Source organism: Hermetia illucens, chromosome 1, assembly GCF_905115235.1.
Source record: "Hermetia illucens chromosome 1, iHerIll2.2.curated.20191125, whole genome shotgun sequence".
Classification (NCBI taxonomy): Eukaryota; Metazoa; Arthropoda; class Insecta; order Diptera; family Stratiomyidae; genus Hermetia; species Hermetia illucens.
In genome coordinates this window covers 48242986-48262109 of record NC_051849.1, presented here as the reverse complement: position 1 = coordinate 48262109, position 19124 = coordinate 48242986, and the positions used below count along the sequence as shown (strand labels likewise).

Below are 19124 nucleotides of genomic sequence, written 5' to 3'. Positions count from 1 at the left end.
CGACTTGTTTTTAACTGTTGTCTGTTGCGTCACACTACAAACACATTACTGATCTAAAACCTTCAAAGTTGCATCTATTTACGCTAAATAATTTACTACCTGCAAAATAAAGTACCCGTGATTCCATAAAACCCTTTTATTGCACTTTTATAGCTTGTCCACATTGCATTGGCCGCGACTGTATAATGTGAAAATGAAATTGTCAAGATTTAATGAAAAAATGGCACATTTATTTTTTCTGTATAGTACAATTTCCTTTTATGCTGTTTCATTTTTTTTTTAATATACCTTTTTCATTTTTACATGAACTCTTGCGTCTTCAGCAACTTTTTTTCTTCCGTTATAATTAGAACTATAATATTCCTTTTGCTTTAGCTTACAAACTAAAATCTATAAATTGTCATTTCCTTAAATTATGGATTTTCAAACTAAGTAAATACTATTAAATAAAGAATTTATTTCTAATGTTAGCAATTCTTTTTATTCATTTCATATCATTTAAGGTTTGATATTTCAATGTTTTCCATAATTTAAGACTTCCATCTAGTTCTTCATAACCGATATGAGAGACTGGTTGGTATTTTGATTTTTAGTTTGATTTCTTTTTATAAAAAAAGAAGCAATTTTGGCGAGCGTTTGGGAATTTAAAAATTTAAAAAAGAAACATTCTGACGCTCCTTCAGTTTTCTCATAATAATAATAATGGCCATTAGTATTGTCTCCGCTGTTGTTGTTTTATTTCTTCTTTTCTACTTTACACATTATACGAAACTAACGTACAACTAATACAAAAATTAAATTGCCCTTACAAACAAAATGTGCCATAAAAATATGTAAATATGTTCACTATTCTTCTGCGTTTATATATATCTTACGTTTTAACTAATTCATTGTCTCTGAATTTTTCTTCTTACACGATAAGTAGCAAAAATACTAAATAAAAATATATAAACCATAATAGAAATGTATACAGACGTTCTTAATGTTTTTCTTTTTTTTTCTTTAATAGTCAATATAGATAGATAAAAGTTATGTTTAAATTAAAAAAATAATAATAAGTCAACGCAAAATAAAGTGTAAAATACTGTTTTATACATTTTTTTCATTTTTCACTATACTTTGTTTGCAAAATTTATGTTTATCACTTGAAAAATTATAGCTTTTTATCCTCCAACAATATAATTTTAAGCACATTACAACGAAATACGTCGTCCATTAGAAATAATCAAAAATAAACATTAAGGAAGTACGTCGTTTGAAGTTAATATTTTTCACTTGAAAGGCTACATGATCTGCATTGTTGCGGCTAATTGTTGAAAATGTTCGTTCATTGTTGTCATAACATCGGTTAACGGAAATTGTTAGAACAATCTCGTTCATACTATGAAGATTTTTTACTCATCTGTTGACTGTGTAGTCACAGTCAGGGACGGATGTGATACGTCATTTTATAACAACATTTGAACGAATCGGATATACGGTCTGACAAGAGCTAGTGAAAATGCAATTGATTTTAATATTTTTAGTAAAGAGCATGATATGTTTTACATCCTATAATCCAATCAAAATGTTATTACCAAAATTTACGATCAATCAAACTTTACCAGTTAATTAAAGCTTTCCATCGATTTTTTTCCGATCATAAAAATTATTATTGACTCTAAAATTATCCACTGGCATAATAAGTACTAAATTTTAAGTATACACGTACAATAACATTTTCTGGATCATTTCTATCTGATAGTCAAATGTAGTCTTTCAAGCAATAAATACATATTTCTTCGGAAATATCACAAAAAATGAGAAGTAATTCATGTGGTTTTGTATATTGGCTTTTTAAAATTGGGGGGGAATTGCGTTGCAAAGCAAAAGTTATCGCAACTATAAACCATTCCATACAATCATACAAAAATTTAAAATCGAAACATATAATTGGATTTCATAATTTAGCTTTTTCGAAATTATGTGTCGGTTATAGATTGTGATCATCTTTGGAAAGAGGAAAAAGGAAAGGCAAGTCGACTCACAAGTTTGTAGGTTACGATACACAGAAACAAGTCATTATCATTATCAACGGCGCAACAACCGGTATCCGGTCTAGGCCTGCCTTAATAAGGAACTCCAGACATCTCGGTTTTGCGCCGAGGTCCCACATGATCCTCCATGAGAAACAAGTGCTACTGAAAAATTATTTCGTTCGAATTGGTAGTAAATAAATTCAAATCAATCAATAAATGATTTAAGTCGCGAAAGGTACATTGTTAGAAGGAGTGGGAAAACTTTTACGGGACAGCAGAGAAAATTACATATCACGTTTTATATGCTACGGCGCATTCCTACACAATGAGCATTTTTCTTTTTTCCCTCACGTAATAAGGACTTACAAAGCAACTATCTATAAGTTTTTTTCATTGAAACGTATTAAAGTTTAAGTTTAATACGAAGCCGCCACAAAAAGGAGTTGCACTTATCCCCGCCCGCAGTCACTGTGTTAAAGAGTTGAACTTTGGAGGCAGTTATATAATCGCTTTATCTTCGAAGAGCAGCAAAGGAAACATCAGGTTATCTCATGGAAACATGATAAATTGATGTTCTAAAGCGAAAAAAGCACTCTCTCGGGTAGATGCTTGGTAACTTGCAAATTAAAATTGATGATGGCCATTAAACAGATAGATAGCTTTTTGTCGGATATAAAGCGATTATTCAGAAAGCCGATATTAACCGCGGACCATATAAAAAGCGAGCACTAGAACTTAGAGTACATCTATACTTTCCTGCACAAGTGACCAATATAATAATTCCACAGTTTTGATTTTTTTTCTTCTCAATTTGTACATTTAGTTAAATTTTGCATGAATATTATACAAAGGATTTGTATCATAAGTTTAAGGTAGTATGATCACAATGCTAGCTATATTGCCTACAAACTGTAACAGTACGGTCTAGAAATGAAGTGCTCTAACACGCTTCACGGCAAGTCGTATCGTTGTGCCATTGATTTATATACAATCTCTTGAATAACACTTTCCATGTGTTCTTGTGCAGGAAAGTGTCGATATCTCATCTGTTTGGAACAAACACACTTATAGAACAACACGATAGAGCGCCAAACTCGCAATCTGTTCTGAGCTCAAATGGCAATCGTCATGGCGGTTTGTGTTCTTCATGTTCTTGTCTCGCTGTTGTGAGCTTATCACTTGCACAACATTAGGTGTGAAGACAATGAAACTGATTCGCAGTGTTACACTCAATAAACATGAGGGAGAAACAACAATGACAACAAATAGACTGTGTGGATGGTCTATACTCCACAAAGAAAAGAATAGGAGACATACACTAAAGAAGAATCAGGGAACATAAAGCTGTCGACTGTATGCTGTAAGAAGTTACTAGGCGAGGATAAGAATATCCGCAACAAGCATACGTATATAGGCAAATTAACGAAAGAGTGTAAATACAGTGGAGTTTCAAAGTTTTGTATGCCGATTATTTACATTTCTAGCTTCGTACAAATTTGCCGATTTCCGAAGTTATTTTTTATATTTCTAATTGGCAATCCCTATAATTCGTACCAAACCGACAGTTCCTTGACCATTTGGATTATCCAAATTCTATTGGGTTTCGTTGAAAAAATATTGTTGGATCCAATTTGGACATTGTGTTGAAATTTAAAGGAAGAATAACAACGTGTTGAAATTCTGCCATCTGCTCGTAGCTCTGCCCACTGTTAAATCCCGAGCGGTACAATAATAATTGTAATAATTACATTTGTTTGATGCTTCCTCGTTTTTTACTAAATACATTAGCGAAGTCTGGTGGCGGTGTTGACATGAAGTGTCTCTCAGAAGCGCTTTATGTGGAATATCGAATTCAAAGACCTTTATACCCGTTGCATACTAGTAGGAATGGAAAAATAAAACCGACATTTGACAGAAGCGAAAATTTTTTCAAGTGCGTTTGCTCCCTCTTCATTGTCTAAAGTACTTGCTATCAGCAAAGAAAACAGGAATTTATGCCGAGGAAAATTGGAGTTTGAGACAAGCAAGCAAATCATTAGGATGATTTACCATTCCTTCGTCCAAAGAAAAACTTATGAGGAGAGGTTCAAACGACACCAGAAATGAAGGAATATTGCATTAGATTGGAGAAAAATCCATTATTTTTTCACTAGACGGCGCATGAGATATATATCGCGTGATGTATTTTCAACTGCGGGTTGGGGGGATGTATTTTCAACTGTGGGAGAAGGAAAATCGTAAACAACGTAATTCTTTTATTATTGTTTTTATTGATGGATTCAGTTATGTTATCGCGTGTCGAAGATGAAAGTAACAAACAGAAAACCGACTACGTTCTTTAATTTTGTTACCATAAAGGCGAAAAGGGGAGTCAGGTGGCTGAAAGTGTGAATAGTTAAGGGAAAGTCGCACCGCGTCCTTGAAGAACTATTGTGCCCCTGTGAATAGTTTAGGTATCAATACTGTGACAGTCGCACAAATATGGATTCAATTCACGCAATGATGTGAACTTTCGTACCATCGCCCCAGAACTTATAATGGTGGTGGTGGGCCCGCGAAGTGACCAAACTGTGATTAAACTAAAATTGTTGGCTAGAAAAATTTTACTTTATTTCGTGGGACTTAAAAGCGTTATTTATGAGTTGCTGATCAATGATGATGGCCGACTATAAAAGACAATGAACGGCGTCTCGCGGTAATGGAGACGAAAGTGTTACGTTGGACTAGTGGCGTAACACGCCATGATCACGTCCGAAATGAGGAAATTCGCGAACGATATGGGGTTGCACCGGTCATCGAAAAAATGCGAGAGACGCCATCTCCAATGGTCACAGAATTCGCGTTAAGAGAGAATTCACCTGCTAAGAATGGTCTGAACATGGAAGTGAATGGGAAAAGATCAGAACGCCGGCTTGAGACGCTGGATGGTGATTTGCAACTCATCCAGATTAGGCTTCTGACAGAGCAAAATGGTTCAACAGACCCCGCTTCTGAAGTTAATTAAGGCTGAACTTTACTTCACTTTAACGTTCGGATCAGGCGCCAAGTTCTTGTTCATTTCAGATGCTGTTTGTGGTGTGAAACTGTTTTTAACTGAAGGTTGAGAAAACTGGCTCTGAAGTTTTTCTCAACAGTACCAAGGCTTTTGGGAGAGCGACATAAAGAAGTTGCCCTCTAAGTTGCAAAGAGTCGGAAAAAGGCAGTTATTCAAGTCAAAAGAATAGGTGGAACCTTATTGAAGAAATAATAATAATCATTGGCGCAATAATCCCATTGGATCTAGGTATTGAAACTTGTTAAAGCACTTCATTGAGAAACGTAACGTGGTCAGGATTGTGTTCATCTGTGATTATTACTCAGGTTCTCACTCACAGCTAAGTAGGCTGGTATTCGATTTTTAGTTACGATACAAATTGTACTTGTGAGTTGTTGGATTGGATTCCTTTCTCCCAACCTAATATGAAAACTAAAATTTATGCCACAGAACACTTCAATGAGCGGGCATACATTTTCAAAATTAACAACATATAATCTGTATCTTTGACGAAGAAAACCCAGGGACGAATTTAATACTTGAACATGCGCTAATTTGTTGTAAGAAAAAAGTTTTCCATTAAGTTCATGTTTGATTTTCGTTGCTGAGACAGGTGAACTATCCAACACTAATGGTTATTTTTCGGTAGCCCTGCTTCTAATAGGTGACATTACCGTTTAACTTGAGAAATTATTACAAAAAAAATCGACTTGAACTTGTTAGAACTTTAGAATCTGAAGTCCTATCCATATCATATTATTTGATACGAATTTCTGAACAGAATGGAAGAGCGTCCAGGATATTTATATTTGGAATGATATTGATATGGAGAAGCAATTTCGTTTTGCTCAGACCTAACGACGATTAATTCGGAGGTGGATGCTTTACAATAACTATAAGAAGCTACCCCAAACGAAGCTTACCAATGATAACTGTTCGAGTACATTTTAATTTGAGGCTCTGCAAGGGAAGAGTGTAAGGAATTCATAACTACATTATCAAAATTATTTCTACGCGGTCCAACAGACGATCCCAGACTAACATTTACGATGCGCATAGCAGAAGGCGACCTAATTTGCTGGTTAGCGTAAATCATTTATAATCGTTGTTACAAAGGGACGAGTACCCGCAAAGTTACGGTGTGGAACAGGTCCATTTTGACACTTTTGGATTCCAATGCATAGCATGTCATCTTGTTGCAATTGGTTAGTAAAGTCACGTAACCTGGCTACATAGCGTAACATCACATTGCCTAGAAGTTTGCGCCTTGCATATATTTGAGATATTTCATGTACATCGCATCTACCATATGCGAAATGTGTACGTCACTCTACGATGTCCTTTGTGCTTTGTCATATTACGTTATGCGCATCGTAAATGCAATCTAAAGAGGACGGAACGGGAGTTGGACACGTTTAACAATCGCCTGCTTAAGAAACTGTGTAAAGCAAGGAGGAGGAGGAAAGCCAAGCCACGTCGTCGAATTGTTTTGATTGTGAATTGAAGACATGAGCGACGTCTTGCGATGTCGTTTCGTTCACTTGCATTCATAAATTGTACCAATAGCTTCATAGTTGCAGTCAATTTGTATCCACAAACATATGGGAGAGAGAGGCATAGATAAAAAACCAGTTACTAGAACTTAGATTCATGTGACGTCAAGAAAAATAATTCTGCTTTGATTGACAGTTCAAGTTAAATGGGTTTAATGCCATTGTGGACGTGTAACCGTTATGGCATAATAAAAATAGCGAATTCAATTACAGCTAGAAATATTGAATTGAGGTTCTTTAAAATTGCAGCTATTTCTATCATTTCCTCTCTCCCAGAACTGGATAGCATTAAATTTCTACTCGACATTATTATTCATTCATAGCGAGAACCATTCATTGATAGCAACGATCACGGTGACCCACAAACGAATATGACGAATATGAATGACGTTGCAAATAACAATTATCAGTGCCGACGATGATCGCCATCATTTAGCGGAATACTTTTGTGAACGTTCAGGATACTAAGCAGAACGCGCATCAGAGCAGCCAACTTTTTCCATTTTTTTTTTACAGCAAATTAAAAAAAAATAGAAGGTGAAAAAATCCACAAGTCAGACATCATGAGCATTCAACATAAATTGCGGATTATGGTTTTATATCATTAATCATTAATGATGCAATTTGTGTGCTCTTAATTGAATGCTTTAGCTGATATTAGGCCAACAGTAACTTTATTATTCGGTGATTGCAGGAGAATAACAATTCATATCAAATCAGCTCAAAAGAAGTACGCATAACAAATAATATTAGCTTCATTTGACATTGTGTGATAGACAAGTGGTTGATTTAGTATGGTACACATTCTCTCCATCATTATCGTCCTTATAGGAATGCAAATAATTAGACGATTTTCCTTTTTTCGCTAGTAGCTGTAGGCTTATCACTTGTACAGCATTAAGTGTGACGATAATGAAATTGAAGCACAGTCTTATTGAAATCTGAGACTGTGTGGATTCCCTATACTCCACAAAAAAAAGCGAACAGGAGAAATACAAATACATACATATATCGATATTTCGGGAACAACTTGTTTCCTTCTCCTTGTGACATAAACAACATAATTTCGAAAAAACTATTTTAAGATATGAGGAATCCTCTTATTTTCATACTGAAGCGGTACATATAGTGTGGACGAATTAACATCGCTTAAACAAACCTCGATTTTTCTGCAACTACATTTTCTTACGTTTTTTTTCACTTTCACTGAATATAGAGTGCGAACATAATATCTGTACGACCGTCACTTATTGGATTGTATATAGTATTTATTTTTCAAAATTTATACTTTCTTTTGAAAAATGTCTCATCGATTTCTATGTAACTTTTTTTTTATGTATCATAATATTAAGTGTAAATACATACTACTCTGTTCCGATATACTTTCATCCTTATATCTCTTTCTTATAATTTAACTGTTATTTACATATGGTACCTTCCGGAAAATATTAAACTGCTATTGTGGTTGTCCAGAGTTGTGAGGTAAATTTGTAGGTGGGCCCTGGATAAAATATTCATATAACAACGAGATTTTGATTTTATTAGAAAATATTTTAACTTACCGGCATCGCTGCATATGGTGCTTGTGCCATCATATGATGTTGTGGAATTTTTGGACCATCCTCAGCTTTCTCCTCCTCTCGCCTCTTCAGGCAGGCTGATTTTGGGTTGAGGTTTCGTTCTGTAATTGACAAATATATGGTTCGATATTGGATCATCCTAAGACCAGCGATTATAAACCTACCTCTGACTTGTTGCTCTAATGTCATGATGACCTCAACAGCCATATTCAAGATGCCCAGTTTAGTTTGTGGCTTGTCAGATTTTAGATGCGCCATACACATTCTTCCGAGTTCTTTTAATGCCTCATTAATATCTCGGATTCGTATTCTGTTTAATTTGCAACAAAGTTTTCATTTTAGATTGTAAGTAATAGACTGAGTTATCATTAGTAAATAACTGCTAAATGTCAGAGAATAGATACCGATTTACTGCCGTCCTCTTCAAAATAAGCACATATTCCAATAGGCTCGGTCGTGTTTTATATTGTAAGATTACTTCTTTGCTTTCTTAATTTCTTGCCAGTATTAATGATGGCAAAGTAACTAACATAAAGTTCAGTAAAAGTATTAGATTAAGCGACTAAAAATTGAAATTTAATGACCAATTTCGTATCAATCAGATCCGTTACATACAGGTAATTATATCTAAAGGTGCAAATTATATAAAGTCCGTCGTAACAACTTTTTTGTTTGATAGTTTAAAATCAATCTTTTACCAATATTTAGTGATATTATGTTTAAAAAACCAAAAGATGAATTTCAAACGCTGCAGAAAATCTGCTTGAGGCAGAGTAAAAGGAAACTCGTTAGGAACAATTAAATAGCAGAATGACATTCGTTGAAATAGTCCCCCGAAATGAGAAAGTTTCAGTTGAGTTGATAACAACTTGTTGATTGAGATTGCTCAACCTCCCGAAGGAAGGGAGACGTTTCAGAACTTCCAAAGGAGTTTAGAAGTTGCATCGTGACATTGGTGGTGTGAGATTTGGTATTGTCGTGCAGAAGGCCGACTCCCTTTGATAGCATGCCTCTCCTTATGTCCTGAATCGCGCTTTTCAATTTTTTTAAAGTCTTGTTAGATATATCTTGCCGCGTTAATATTCTCCCTGATATTCATTCAAAGCTATGCCGTTATGATCTCAAAATCCCCCCAGTCGCAAAGCTAAAATTGAGATTTGGAATTTTTTGGCGGAGGGTGAGAAGTTATGACACCGCTGTTGAGACTATCATGGTTTCAGGGTGTTGTTGTGAGCAACCCAAGTTTCGTCACCAATTACAACGAAATGGAGAAAATCATCATCTTTGAATTTGTAGCGCTTCAAAAACTCTTGGAGGTCTGCAATCGATTAAACTCGTGTTTTTCTGTCAGCTGTTTTGGGGAGCCGGACTTCGCACTTGATGCGAGGTTGAATTGACATTTTTTAGCAAGAAATGCTCCTGGGTTAAGAGTTTTCCACATATTAACCTTGAAATGGTCTCGTTTTGAAGGGGATGAGGAATCGACGGCGGTGGCAGCATGTAAAGCTATTTACTACCGTTGTGAGAACCCCCTTACACTTATTTTTGGGCACATGCTTTGAGTTTTAAACGAAAACCTGTACAGTCTATAACTGTTTCGAAAATATGGTATTTTATGTTAACCAAACACTGTTGAAGTCTAGTAAATGGTTGTCGAGGTTTATAGTGACATTTTCCAACTGAGATAGTATGTAGGGAATTGTTTTGACATTCCAGAGATGGAATGGGATGATGCAAGCTTCGATCCGGGAAACCAGAACAATTCGAATATAAAAACTTAAGGGCATTACTCGAACAAACTCAGAGTGGCGTGCAGGAGAAGCTTGAAGCATCATTTAAAGTGATTGAATAAGCTGTTTTCGTACTATTGCGAGATATGGGAAAGATTTAAAAACAAGCGACAGAAAAGGTTGTTTTGTATTAAATTGTGTCGAGATGAGAAGTAGATATTTTATGATAACCCTAAGAAGAAACCTGGTTAATCGTTGCAGCAGATGCATGGTTCGGGGATCATGCTTTATATCTGATGGGAGCAAAAGAATTTTGTTTATTATGGACTGTGGAAAAATAGTGATTCCATTATGAGCAATGCACCATAGTATAAATTCATTCTCATGACAATCGTTGATCTCATACCACAACAGTTGTGAAATATATGGGATGTTTTACTATACCCGTCATATTCGCCAAGCATTTCTTCCTCTGATTAATGATTGTTCCGAACAATGCAGTGTGATTTTGGCACTTCAGCGGTTCACCTTTCGGAAATCCGCCTCAAATTCAGATAGTCTCACCGGTTATTTTGTGAGACCCTAGAAAAAAGGAATAGTTGCAGCGTCCGTGGGACAATACTATAATTTGTTCATTCACTTTGTTTTGAAATAAATGCATTTTAGATAACAAAAGAAACTGATCTTCTAAGCAAGTCTAAATAATAAAACTTAATTATCAAAATTGTTTGAAGAGGACTCTAATTTTAACCGGGAAATCATCGTTAGCAACATAGCGCAGGTATGGAGGAATGGCTATGTAAAAACAAAGTATATGAGACGACGCAATCTCAAACCAAGTTCGCCATGTTGCAATGCATCCGCAAATAGTTCGGCCATCATCAACCCAAACGTTAGAGAACGAAGATAGTGATTTCATTTTGCTCAAATTAAGTGATATGAATGTCAATAACATGTGGTTCTAGTAAGACGGCGCTATGTCCTACACAGTGAACGTCACGACGGGCTTTCTGCATGAACGATTTGAGGGTATATTTATTTATTTATTTAATGAGGACAATACATAGAAAACAAATTTCTTATTACATATTGTCCTCAAAAGGAGGAGCAAGTCAATGGCTTATTTTACGCTTAAAACTAGGGAAGGAAATAGAGTTAAAGGACCCCAGCTGTAGGGCGTTGTAGGACCGGCATAGCCTCGAGATCGGAGAGTCGAAGTAAATCTCGAGCTCCGCGAAGGGTACATCAAAACTGTCCGCATTACGTGTTATGAGACAAGGCGATACGGAAAGTAATATCCGAGTTGGCGGAGCACTCCATCAGACAATTGCAGAGGGTGAAAAGAGTACACATATCAAGGAAAATACGGCATTGTTGTAGGGAGGGATTGAGGGTGAGGAGTCGTGACGGATAATCAACTCGTGGAAGGTTCTTTTTGTAAAAGAGGGTCCGGGTGAATTTACATTGAACAACTACACAGCAATATTCAAGGATGTTTCTGACAAGGGAATTGAAGAGTGTTAAGGAGGGCTGGATTGAGGTAAAGTAAAGGAATGTAGGATAAAAGCAGGCATTTTGGAAGCTCTATTGTTGATGTCAGCGAAGTGGGAATTGAAATGAAGTTTGTCGTCGAATATTACACCCAGGTCTTTGAAGGAGGTCAGTAGTGAAAGGGGTTCCACTGAGAGAACAGGAAAAGGTTGTGGGGGAATGTTTAAGCGAATAGCACATCCAGTGGCATTTGTTGACATTCAGTGTTAGCTTGTTGACCGAACACCAACGAACTATAATAATCAAGGTTGGATTGTAAAAGAGCACAGTCCAACGGAGAAGAAACAGAGGCAGGAGCAGGTCGTCTGCGTAAAGCAAATACGGGCAGGTGAGGATGGAGGCGGGGTCATTGATAAGAAACAGGAAGAGTAGCGGGCTAAGTATAGAGCCTTGGGGGACACCAGAGGAAGGAGAGAAGGAACGAGATGAGTAACCATGAAAAGAAACTTTGCAGGAACGGTATGAAAGATATGAGGAAAGCCTGGATATGACTGAGGGAGGGAAGTCTAGTAATGAAAGTTTAGGAAGCAGAATGTTATGGTCAACGATATCAAAGGCTTTGGAGAAATCGGTATAAATAGCATATATCTCCTGTCATGAATTTAAGCATTTAGCAATAAAGTTGGTAAAGACCAGACGTTTTGAAGCCGTAGATCTATGTTTCACGAAACCATGCTGCTCTTTGACAATAAGGACCTCAACCAAGGCGTAAGGGAAGGGTATAGTATGATGTAATGTGAATTGGTCACCAATATTGTGTCATTTTAGCTCGCGAAATTTTTTTGTGATGAATTTTCTGAAGTCGCAAGTCTATGCCAATATGTCGCAATCGTTCGAAGCCCTCAACGTCAAGATTAATCAGACCATTGCTCAAACTTATCGGGTTCATGCGGTAGAATCACTGAAAACTGGACTTCTCGAGTCCGTGTTACCCGCGGATGACTTTCGTAAGATTTGCATATATAATAGCATAGGTGGGGCTTTCAAATAAAAAGGGGATTCGGTTAACACCTCAATCAATTTCTTGTCAAAGATTTTGATGTAGCAAATAGATCAGAGCCGACCCCGCTGAACGGGACAAAGGCTAAAGAAAAAGAAGGATAGATCAAAACCTTTCGCCGGGTAATATTTATATACATGGTCCTTCATAGACTGTTTTCCGGTGCGTTGGGGCACTCTTTTCCTACAATACATGCTTCCAAAAAACCATTTGTCAATGAAAAAAATGTTGATTCACTCATAATTTATGATGCAATCTCTTTTGTACCTTAGACGGACACAGCCTTTTGTCTGAGACAAGTAAACCCTTTTATCTGGGCACAGGCATAGACGCATGTCTCCTTGTTGAAACAAAGATTGATCTGCTTGTTGTCAGATTACATTTATTAATGAGCCAAAATTGGTAGACCCTGGAGACTTGGCAAAATCGTATATCTTAATCTTAAATATTTGACTATAATTACATTAATAACTAAAGGATCCCGCAATTATGATGAGTATGAATTCATAATTTTGATTACCTGATTAGGATCATAATCGTAACGAGAGCGAGATCTCGATAACAAACATATAATAGCGAAATTTTATTCGCAATCACATAATAATTGAATATGATTCTGCTCAACTTTACCCAAAACGGTCTGTACGATTTTTCATAACTTTGAACACAGAGAGAGATTGCAGTTAATGCCCACTTTTAATTTCGCTTTTTGAAGGACTGTGGAACACATACGATGGTAAATTCCCACAAAGAGGAATTTAGTCAATTTGTTGTTGCACTAGTATATCAAATAAATATTTCTACCGTTATGTATGTGCCATTTCTTTTAATAAATATTTACTTTATACCACAGACAATCTTTTGTCCCAACTAAAAATTAAGTCCAAATGACTAATCGACAAGGGACAAGGGATATATAACGAATAGGGTCAATGAATTTCACAGAAATTTATAGGCGGAATCAGATGTCATAACAAGATTCGTAAAATATATATTCTATTGTGTCTAAAGATAAAGTTCATTAGAAAAATAAAGCAGTGAAGTCATTTTCTTTGCTTTTAAGATTCCATTTATGTACAAATATGGATATTTTTTGAATAACTTATTCCCGTCATAATCATAAAATCTCTGTAGTTTTATTAGTTGTATAATCAATCATTGAATCTAATCATATCCAAACTGAGCAGTTAATCGGCTATCGCAAGCTCTTGCTACTTCTGTAGTTCGGAGTTAACCTGGGAGCTTTCTAGAAATATAAGATTGGGTGTTCACTCGAAGATATGACTGTCGCAACTGTTTGTTTGAAGATCCCGCTTAGCATAGTTGCGTATTTCAATTGAATTAATTTATTGAAATGACATTTAAAATAGTGGAGAATTGCCATATAAATACTGTCACCAAATCGATTTATACCAACTAATACATGATACCTCAAAGTACACTAAACTATTGGAACTTATATGGTTTCCAATTGCTTTTCTTAAAAATAGCGATTAAATGAAAGTCCTGATTGTAGTTTTCAGTAATCGGCAAAGAACCTCGTACTCTACATTATAGTATAGACAATCATCATACTGAAATTTTATGGTAAGCCCTAATGCTGTACAAATATATAACCTTGTAAGCAAAAAAGGAATCCTTTTCTCTCAATACACTAACGTTTTCAAATTTTCACTGACATTTGCAGTTAGAAATATTAAAAATGTTAAGTGAATGATGAAAATTATTACTAACAAATGAGATTTCAAATGAGAAAAGTTCTTATGAAACAAATGGATTTCCATGAAAATACAATCAACAATAACTAGAGTGGAGTGATAATGCGAATATATTAATTCCTGTTAATATACCTTTCTCGAGCATTATTAGCTTGTCTCCTTTCTCTTTCTCTTTGAGCTTTTAATGCAGGCTCTTCCTCTTCTTCATCCGCACTTGAACAACTGCGTGAGTTTTTACTAATTAAATAAATATAATTTTTCACGTTAAAAATAAAAAAGGAAATGAAAAAAATTAAACGTAAAATAAAAGTATAAACTAAGTAAGCACCAATATCGAAAGGATAGGGATGTAGATTTCATTCGATTTTAGATGTCTGTACGAAATAAAACAAAACTGACGTGAAGATCGCATTCTGAAGAAGTATTTAATGAGCACTTGCATTGTTCTAAACTCTGGATGAAAGGTTTCAGTTAGTTATCACGGCTTACCAATTGATTGTATTTTTGCTTTCCACTGTGTTCACATGTACTTTGCTACTTTACTTAATTTAATATAGCCCAGCAAACTTATCTTAAGTGATACTATCAATATGACCACGGCAAATGACCTTTTCTTTAAAAAATGTTTTGGTGGTGAAAGTTTCATCTACGAGCAAACTGAGAAAATATGTATTACCATTGACAGAATTGAAATACAAAACCTTTACATATAAGCCTTACCAGAAAAATCTTATTAAAAAATGTTATCATCTGTGCTTAGAGGATTGTATCTAAAGAATTTATGTTCTACATTTCAAATTTTGTACTATAGATATGATCAAAGAATCTAAAGAAAAAATGTATTGAAAATATTTGGAATAAAATTAGAAAAGTTCATTGATTTTATTTTGGATTATATTATATTTGAGAAAGGTCAACTTATTGCGGGTCAACAAAATTTGAATTCCTTTTGAAAATTCACCATTGAAATCCCAAAGAGATTTCAGTAAAACATCCAGAAAACTGCATCAAAATATGTATGTTAGTAAAAAATGTTCGTAAAACGTTCAACATTGCACGAGTTTCATTATTAAGTTTGCTAAACTATATAAATTCATTTGTTGATAACAATTTACTTCAACATTTCTACTGTCATTATGTTTACTAAAATCGTGCTCATTACATACCTCTCTCTAATATTATTTGCTTGTCGCCGCTCTTTCTCTCTAATAGCTTTATTAGAGGGATCTATAGTGTCATCACCACTATCATTTGTAGTATTACTACTACCACTAATGTAGCGATGACAATGGGAAATGAGATATAATAAAATTTTGTATAAACATATTTCAAATTAAAAAATTTAATAAAATTATCTTATTATAAGCAATTATACTTACTACCGTCGGGCCCTCTTTGCACCTTTTGTTTCGACTGAGCTACTGGGTTTTGTGTCCGCATCTGGTGGTTCTTTTCTTTTTTCTAATGGGACAAAAAGAGAAAATGATATAAAAATACGTACATACATACATAACAGGTCGATAAAAAATGTTTGCGCCGTTTTCTGTTTATTTGAAGTATCTTAAGTTTAAAATGGTATATTTGCATCTGGAAACTACAGGATGCGTACGGTATTTGAGGACATGCATATATGTCGCTATAATTTTCCGAAACCATTATTTTTCTTTTTGCTCTTTTCAGACAAGACATGGAGGATTACAACTTAACCCAAGAAATGAAGAGACATGCGGTTATCCTCGCTGCTATATGTGCAAATCCCACCGGTTTAGAATTTTCTTAAGTGCGCCCGTTCATTCGTTCATAAGGTTCGCCGTGAATTGGAAGCATCAGGCGGCGATACAGAATCTGTTGCAAAACGTAAAAAACACGTGCGACGTTCTGACACTGTCCGATCTGCAAAATTTATTCAAAAAGTGTAAATGATCATTGACGAGGACCCTGCAAAATCAATAAGGGTCATTCCGGGTAGCTTAGTGTTTCTGGCCGTCTTATCCGTGGACTTGTCCAAGAAGATCTTTGGTATAAATCCTACGTTTTGCGCAGACGACAGTTTATGTCGAAGCAAACAAAGGAACAGCGATATCCGATCAAAAGGGCATCTAAACAAAATTAAACACCCTGAAGCGCCTGAGATGTTATGGTTTTTTTCTGATGAAAAAAATTTTGACCAAGACCAAAAGGCCAACCGCAGAAATGACAGATGGCTCTGTTCCAATCCTGCAGATGTTCCTGAGGTTTCCAGCTACTGTTATGGTTTTGGGTGTTATGAGCACCAAAGGACATGCCATGCCACCTCACCTCTTCACTCAAGGACTTCGAGTGAATTCTGCTGCATACATCGAGATTCTAGAGACAGTAGTGAAACCCTGGATTGATAGTGTTCGCGGTGACAGCCCATACATCTTTCAAGAAGACTCTGCTCCTTCATACAAAGCGATGACGACACAAGATTGGATGGCTGAAAATTTCCATGACTACATAACACCAAACTTATGGCCGCCTAGCTCCCCAGACCTTAATCCTTTGCATTGTTACGTATGGGGCGTAGTTGAGCGTGAAACCAACAAACATCCTCATAACACAACTTCTCCTCTGAAGACTGCAATTAATACCATTATGGTCAATATGAACAAGGAACATTTGATTCGGGCATGCAATCGTTTCCGGACTCGGATCGAGGAGCTAATGAAAATTTTATTGAATGAGTTTATCGATAGATAATGAGTTAATGTTGTCTAAAAAATTCATCAAGTTTCATTCATTCATGCTGAAACTAAAAGATAATTAGTTTTACTATCAAGTTGTCATCAAATACCGTACGCACCCTGTATTTTTAAGGTTTTGTGTAAACACAAAACCTTATTAAAATCGGGTTACCGTCTGTCTGTCTGTGTGTCCGTCACACGCATTTTTCTCGGAGACGGTTATAGCGATTGACACCAAATTTGGTAGAAAGGTGGGAACTGTGAACGCTCACACATACAGTGAGTTACATCCTTTTACGTCGAATTTAACGGGGGGGTCCCCATACATGCAAAAGGGGGGTGTAAAATTTTTTGTCATCAAATATAGTCATGTGGGGTATCAAATTGAAGGTCTCGATTAGTACTTTTCGAAACCGGTCTTAGTTTTGACATTTCTTGGAAACATGGGGAGTGCGAGGGGTTGAAAGTGATCATTTCTTTAAGGGAGCCATTCTCAGAAACTACTAAACCGAAAAATCTGAAAAAAAAATCAGGAGGCTGCCACCATATGATACCTTGGCTCCGAAATACCTTTCATACCGATATCTGTTCAAAGAAAGTTAATAATAGTATATTACTATAATTTTTTGTAATTGGTTGGAGACCCCCTTAAATTCATCCTAGCGGCACGAAATTCTGCAGTGATGTAGGCTATAATCTAGAGCATGATCATACCAAGTTTGATGGAAATCGCACTATTACTAACAAATTTATAATACGTCGAAGTTGTTGCTTCTTTGAAAATTGAAGACTATCAATGTCAATATCACCCGAAAGTGGACATATGCATATATTACGTGCTACGTATTAAGAAATACAGAAAACCTTTCGTACCTGAAGCGTCGAGCTTCCGGTTTCCGGACTTGTTTTAATTTAATTGAATTGAAAAATCTATGAATATTCAGTATATTTTTCAACTTTACTGCGATGAAGGCAAAAATGTAGTACAATCGGATGAAAAATGTTGAATTTATCTATGATGAATGCTCTATTATTTCGAAAATTACTGCCTGGAGGCGTTCCCATTATTTTCGTTCAGGTAATTTTGAAGTGAAAAGTGCACCTTACTCTGTCCGGTCTATCAGCTTCGCATCAAATTGAAGTCCCACAATGTTTGTCTTACACAACGCCATGTTCTAGCAGAAGATAAAGTCTTAAAGAACGTTTTCTACCTCCTCTTTCGTAAGTAAATAAATTAAGAGTGCAATTTTAAAATTTGACTCCGATTTGATAAAAAATGTATTGCTAGACACATTTAGTACCGTGAACTAACTCAGGAAAACAAACCGCAAACAATTCGAAAAATAAAACCTCAGCGATCAAATTGAAGAAAAGGACGCATGGTATCGATAAAATCACTGAAGGTAGGCGACTCGGCGAATCTACATACTTGAATTTACAAAATAATTTGCAAAGTTTGAGAGGAAGGAGATCTCGCAGGCGACCGACAATATCTAGCCAATGTACATTTAATAATTAACAGAACTGCAGAGTAATACCCTTGTTGTACGCGTCCGTGCATCGTGGGGATGATGTCGATCTAGATTGACCACGACAAAATTATGCCATTGGTCAAGTCGCACGACGTGAGACAATGCAGAAACATTAATGGTTAGTCAAAAAAAAAATCACTTGTACTTATAGTTGCGTTGCAACCCTCACTGTGGATACACCGGTTTGCTGTTCTGTAAGCATTTCGGACAGACCCAATTGTGGGACATCAATGCAATACACTACTGACTCCTTTTTTGAGCAATATGGTTCAAATTATTGCTTGCGGTAGTTTTGGTAGTGTTGATTAACGATCTCTCTTTAATTCCTTCGTGATTTATAATATGCAACATAACCTACCGCCAAACCTTTGAAAACAATCTGTGTCTAAGCTTGTAACACGTTCTGCCACACACAGGCCGAAGGCCTCGCTAATTCTCGTGCCCACATACGATCTTCGTAGGCCGGACCAGAGGACTTAACTCTCTCTGTTAGCTTGCCAGGACGTCGCGGGACAACTAAAATCTACAATAATAACAGCACTTGTACTTAAAGAAGTTTGGATACGCGAATCAGCTCTATATTTGGAATCTTTATGAACTCAAAGAAGTTCATTCGACGGTGTTTATAATCAAGTGCCATATGCTGTCGAGATCAAAACAGATTTTTGAAGAGGATAATAACTGCTGATAATAAGTGAACGTA

The 19124-nt window shown here is 35.9% G+C and overlaps 1 protein-coding gene across 6 annotated transcripts in view; it reads right to left on the bottom strand.

Moving 5' to 3' along the window:
• Positions 1 to 208: 208 nt before the first annotated feature.
• LOC119650258 (protein daughterless) overlaps positions 209 to 19124 on the bottom strand; it is a 45624-nt gene continuing 26708 nt past the window's right edge. For 2 of the 6 annotated variants that reach the window (XM_038052857.1, XM_038052897.1), the window contains 5 exons: positions 15564 to 15645; positions 15351 to 15455; positions 8350 to 8495; positions 8168 to 8286; positions 209 to 8106 (listed from right to left, as the gene is read on the bottom strand). In XM_038052857.1, coding sequence (XP_037908785.1) covers positions 8062 to 8106; positions 8168 to 8286; positions 8350 to 8495; positions 15351 to 15455; positions 15564 to 15645 — 497 coding nt within the window. In that variant the 3' untranslated portion in view covers positions 209 to 8061. Of the gene's footprint in view, positions 8107 to 8167; positions 8287 to 8349; positions 8496 to 14316; positions 14422 to 15350; positions 15456 to 15563; positions 15646 to 19124 lie in introns of all 6 variants that reach the window. The other 4 variants (XR_005249249.1, XM_038052880.1, XM_038052867.1 and 1 more) reach the window with 4 other exon arrangements.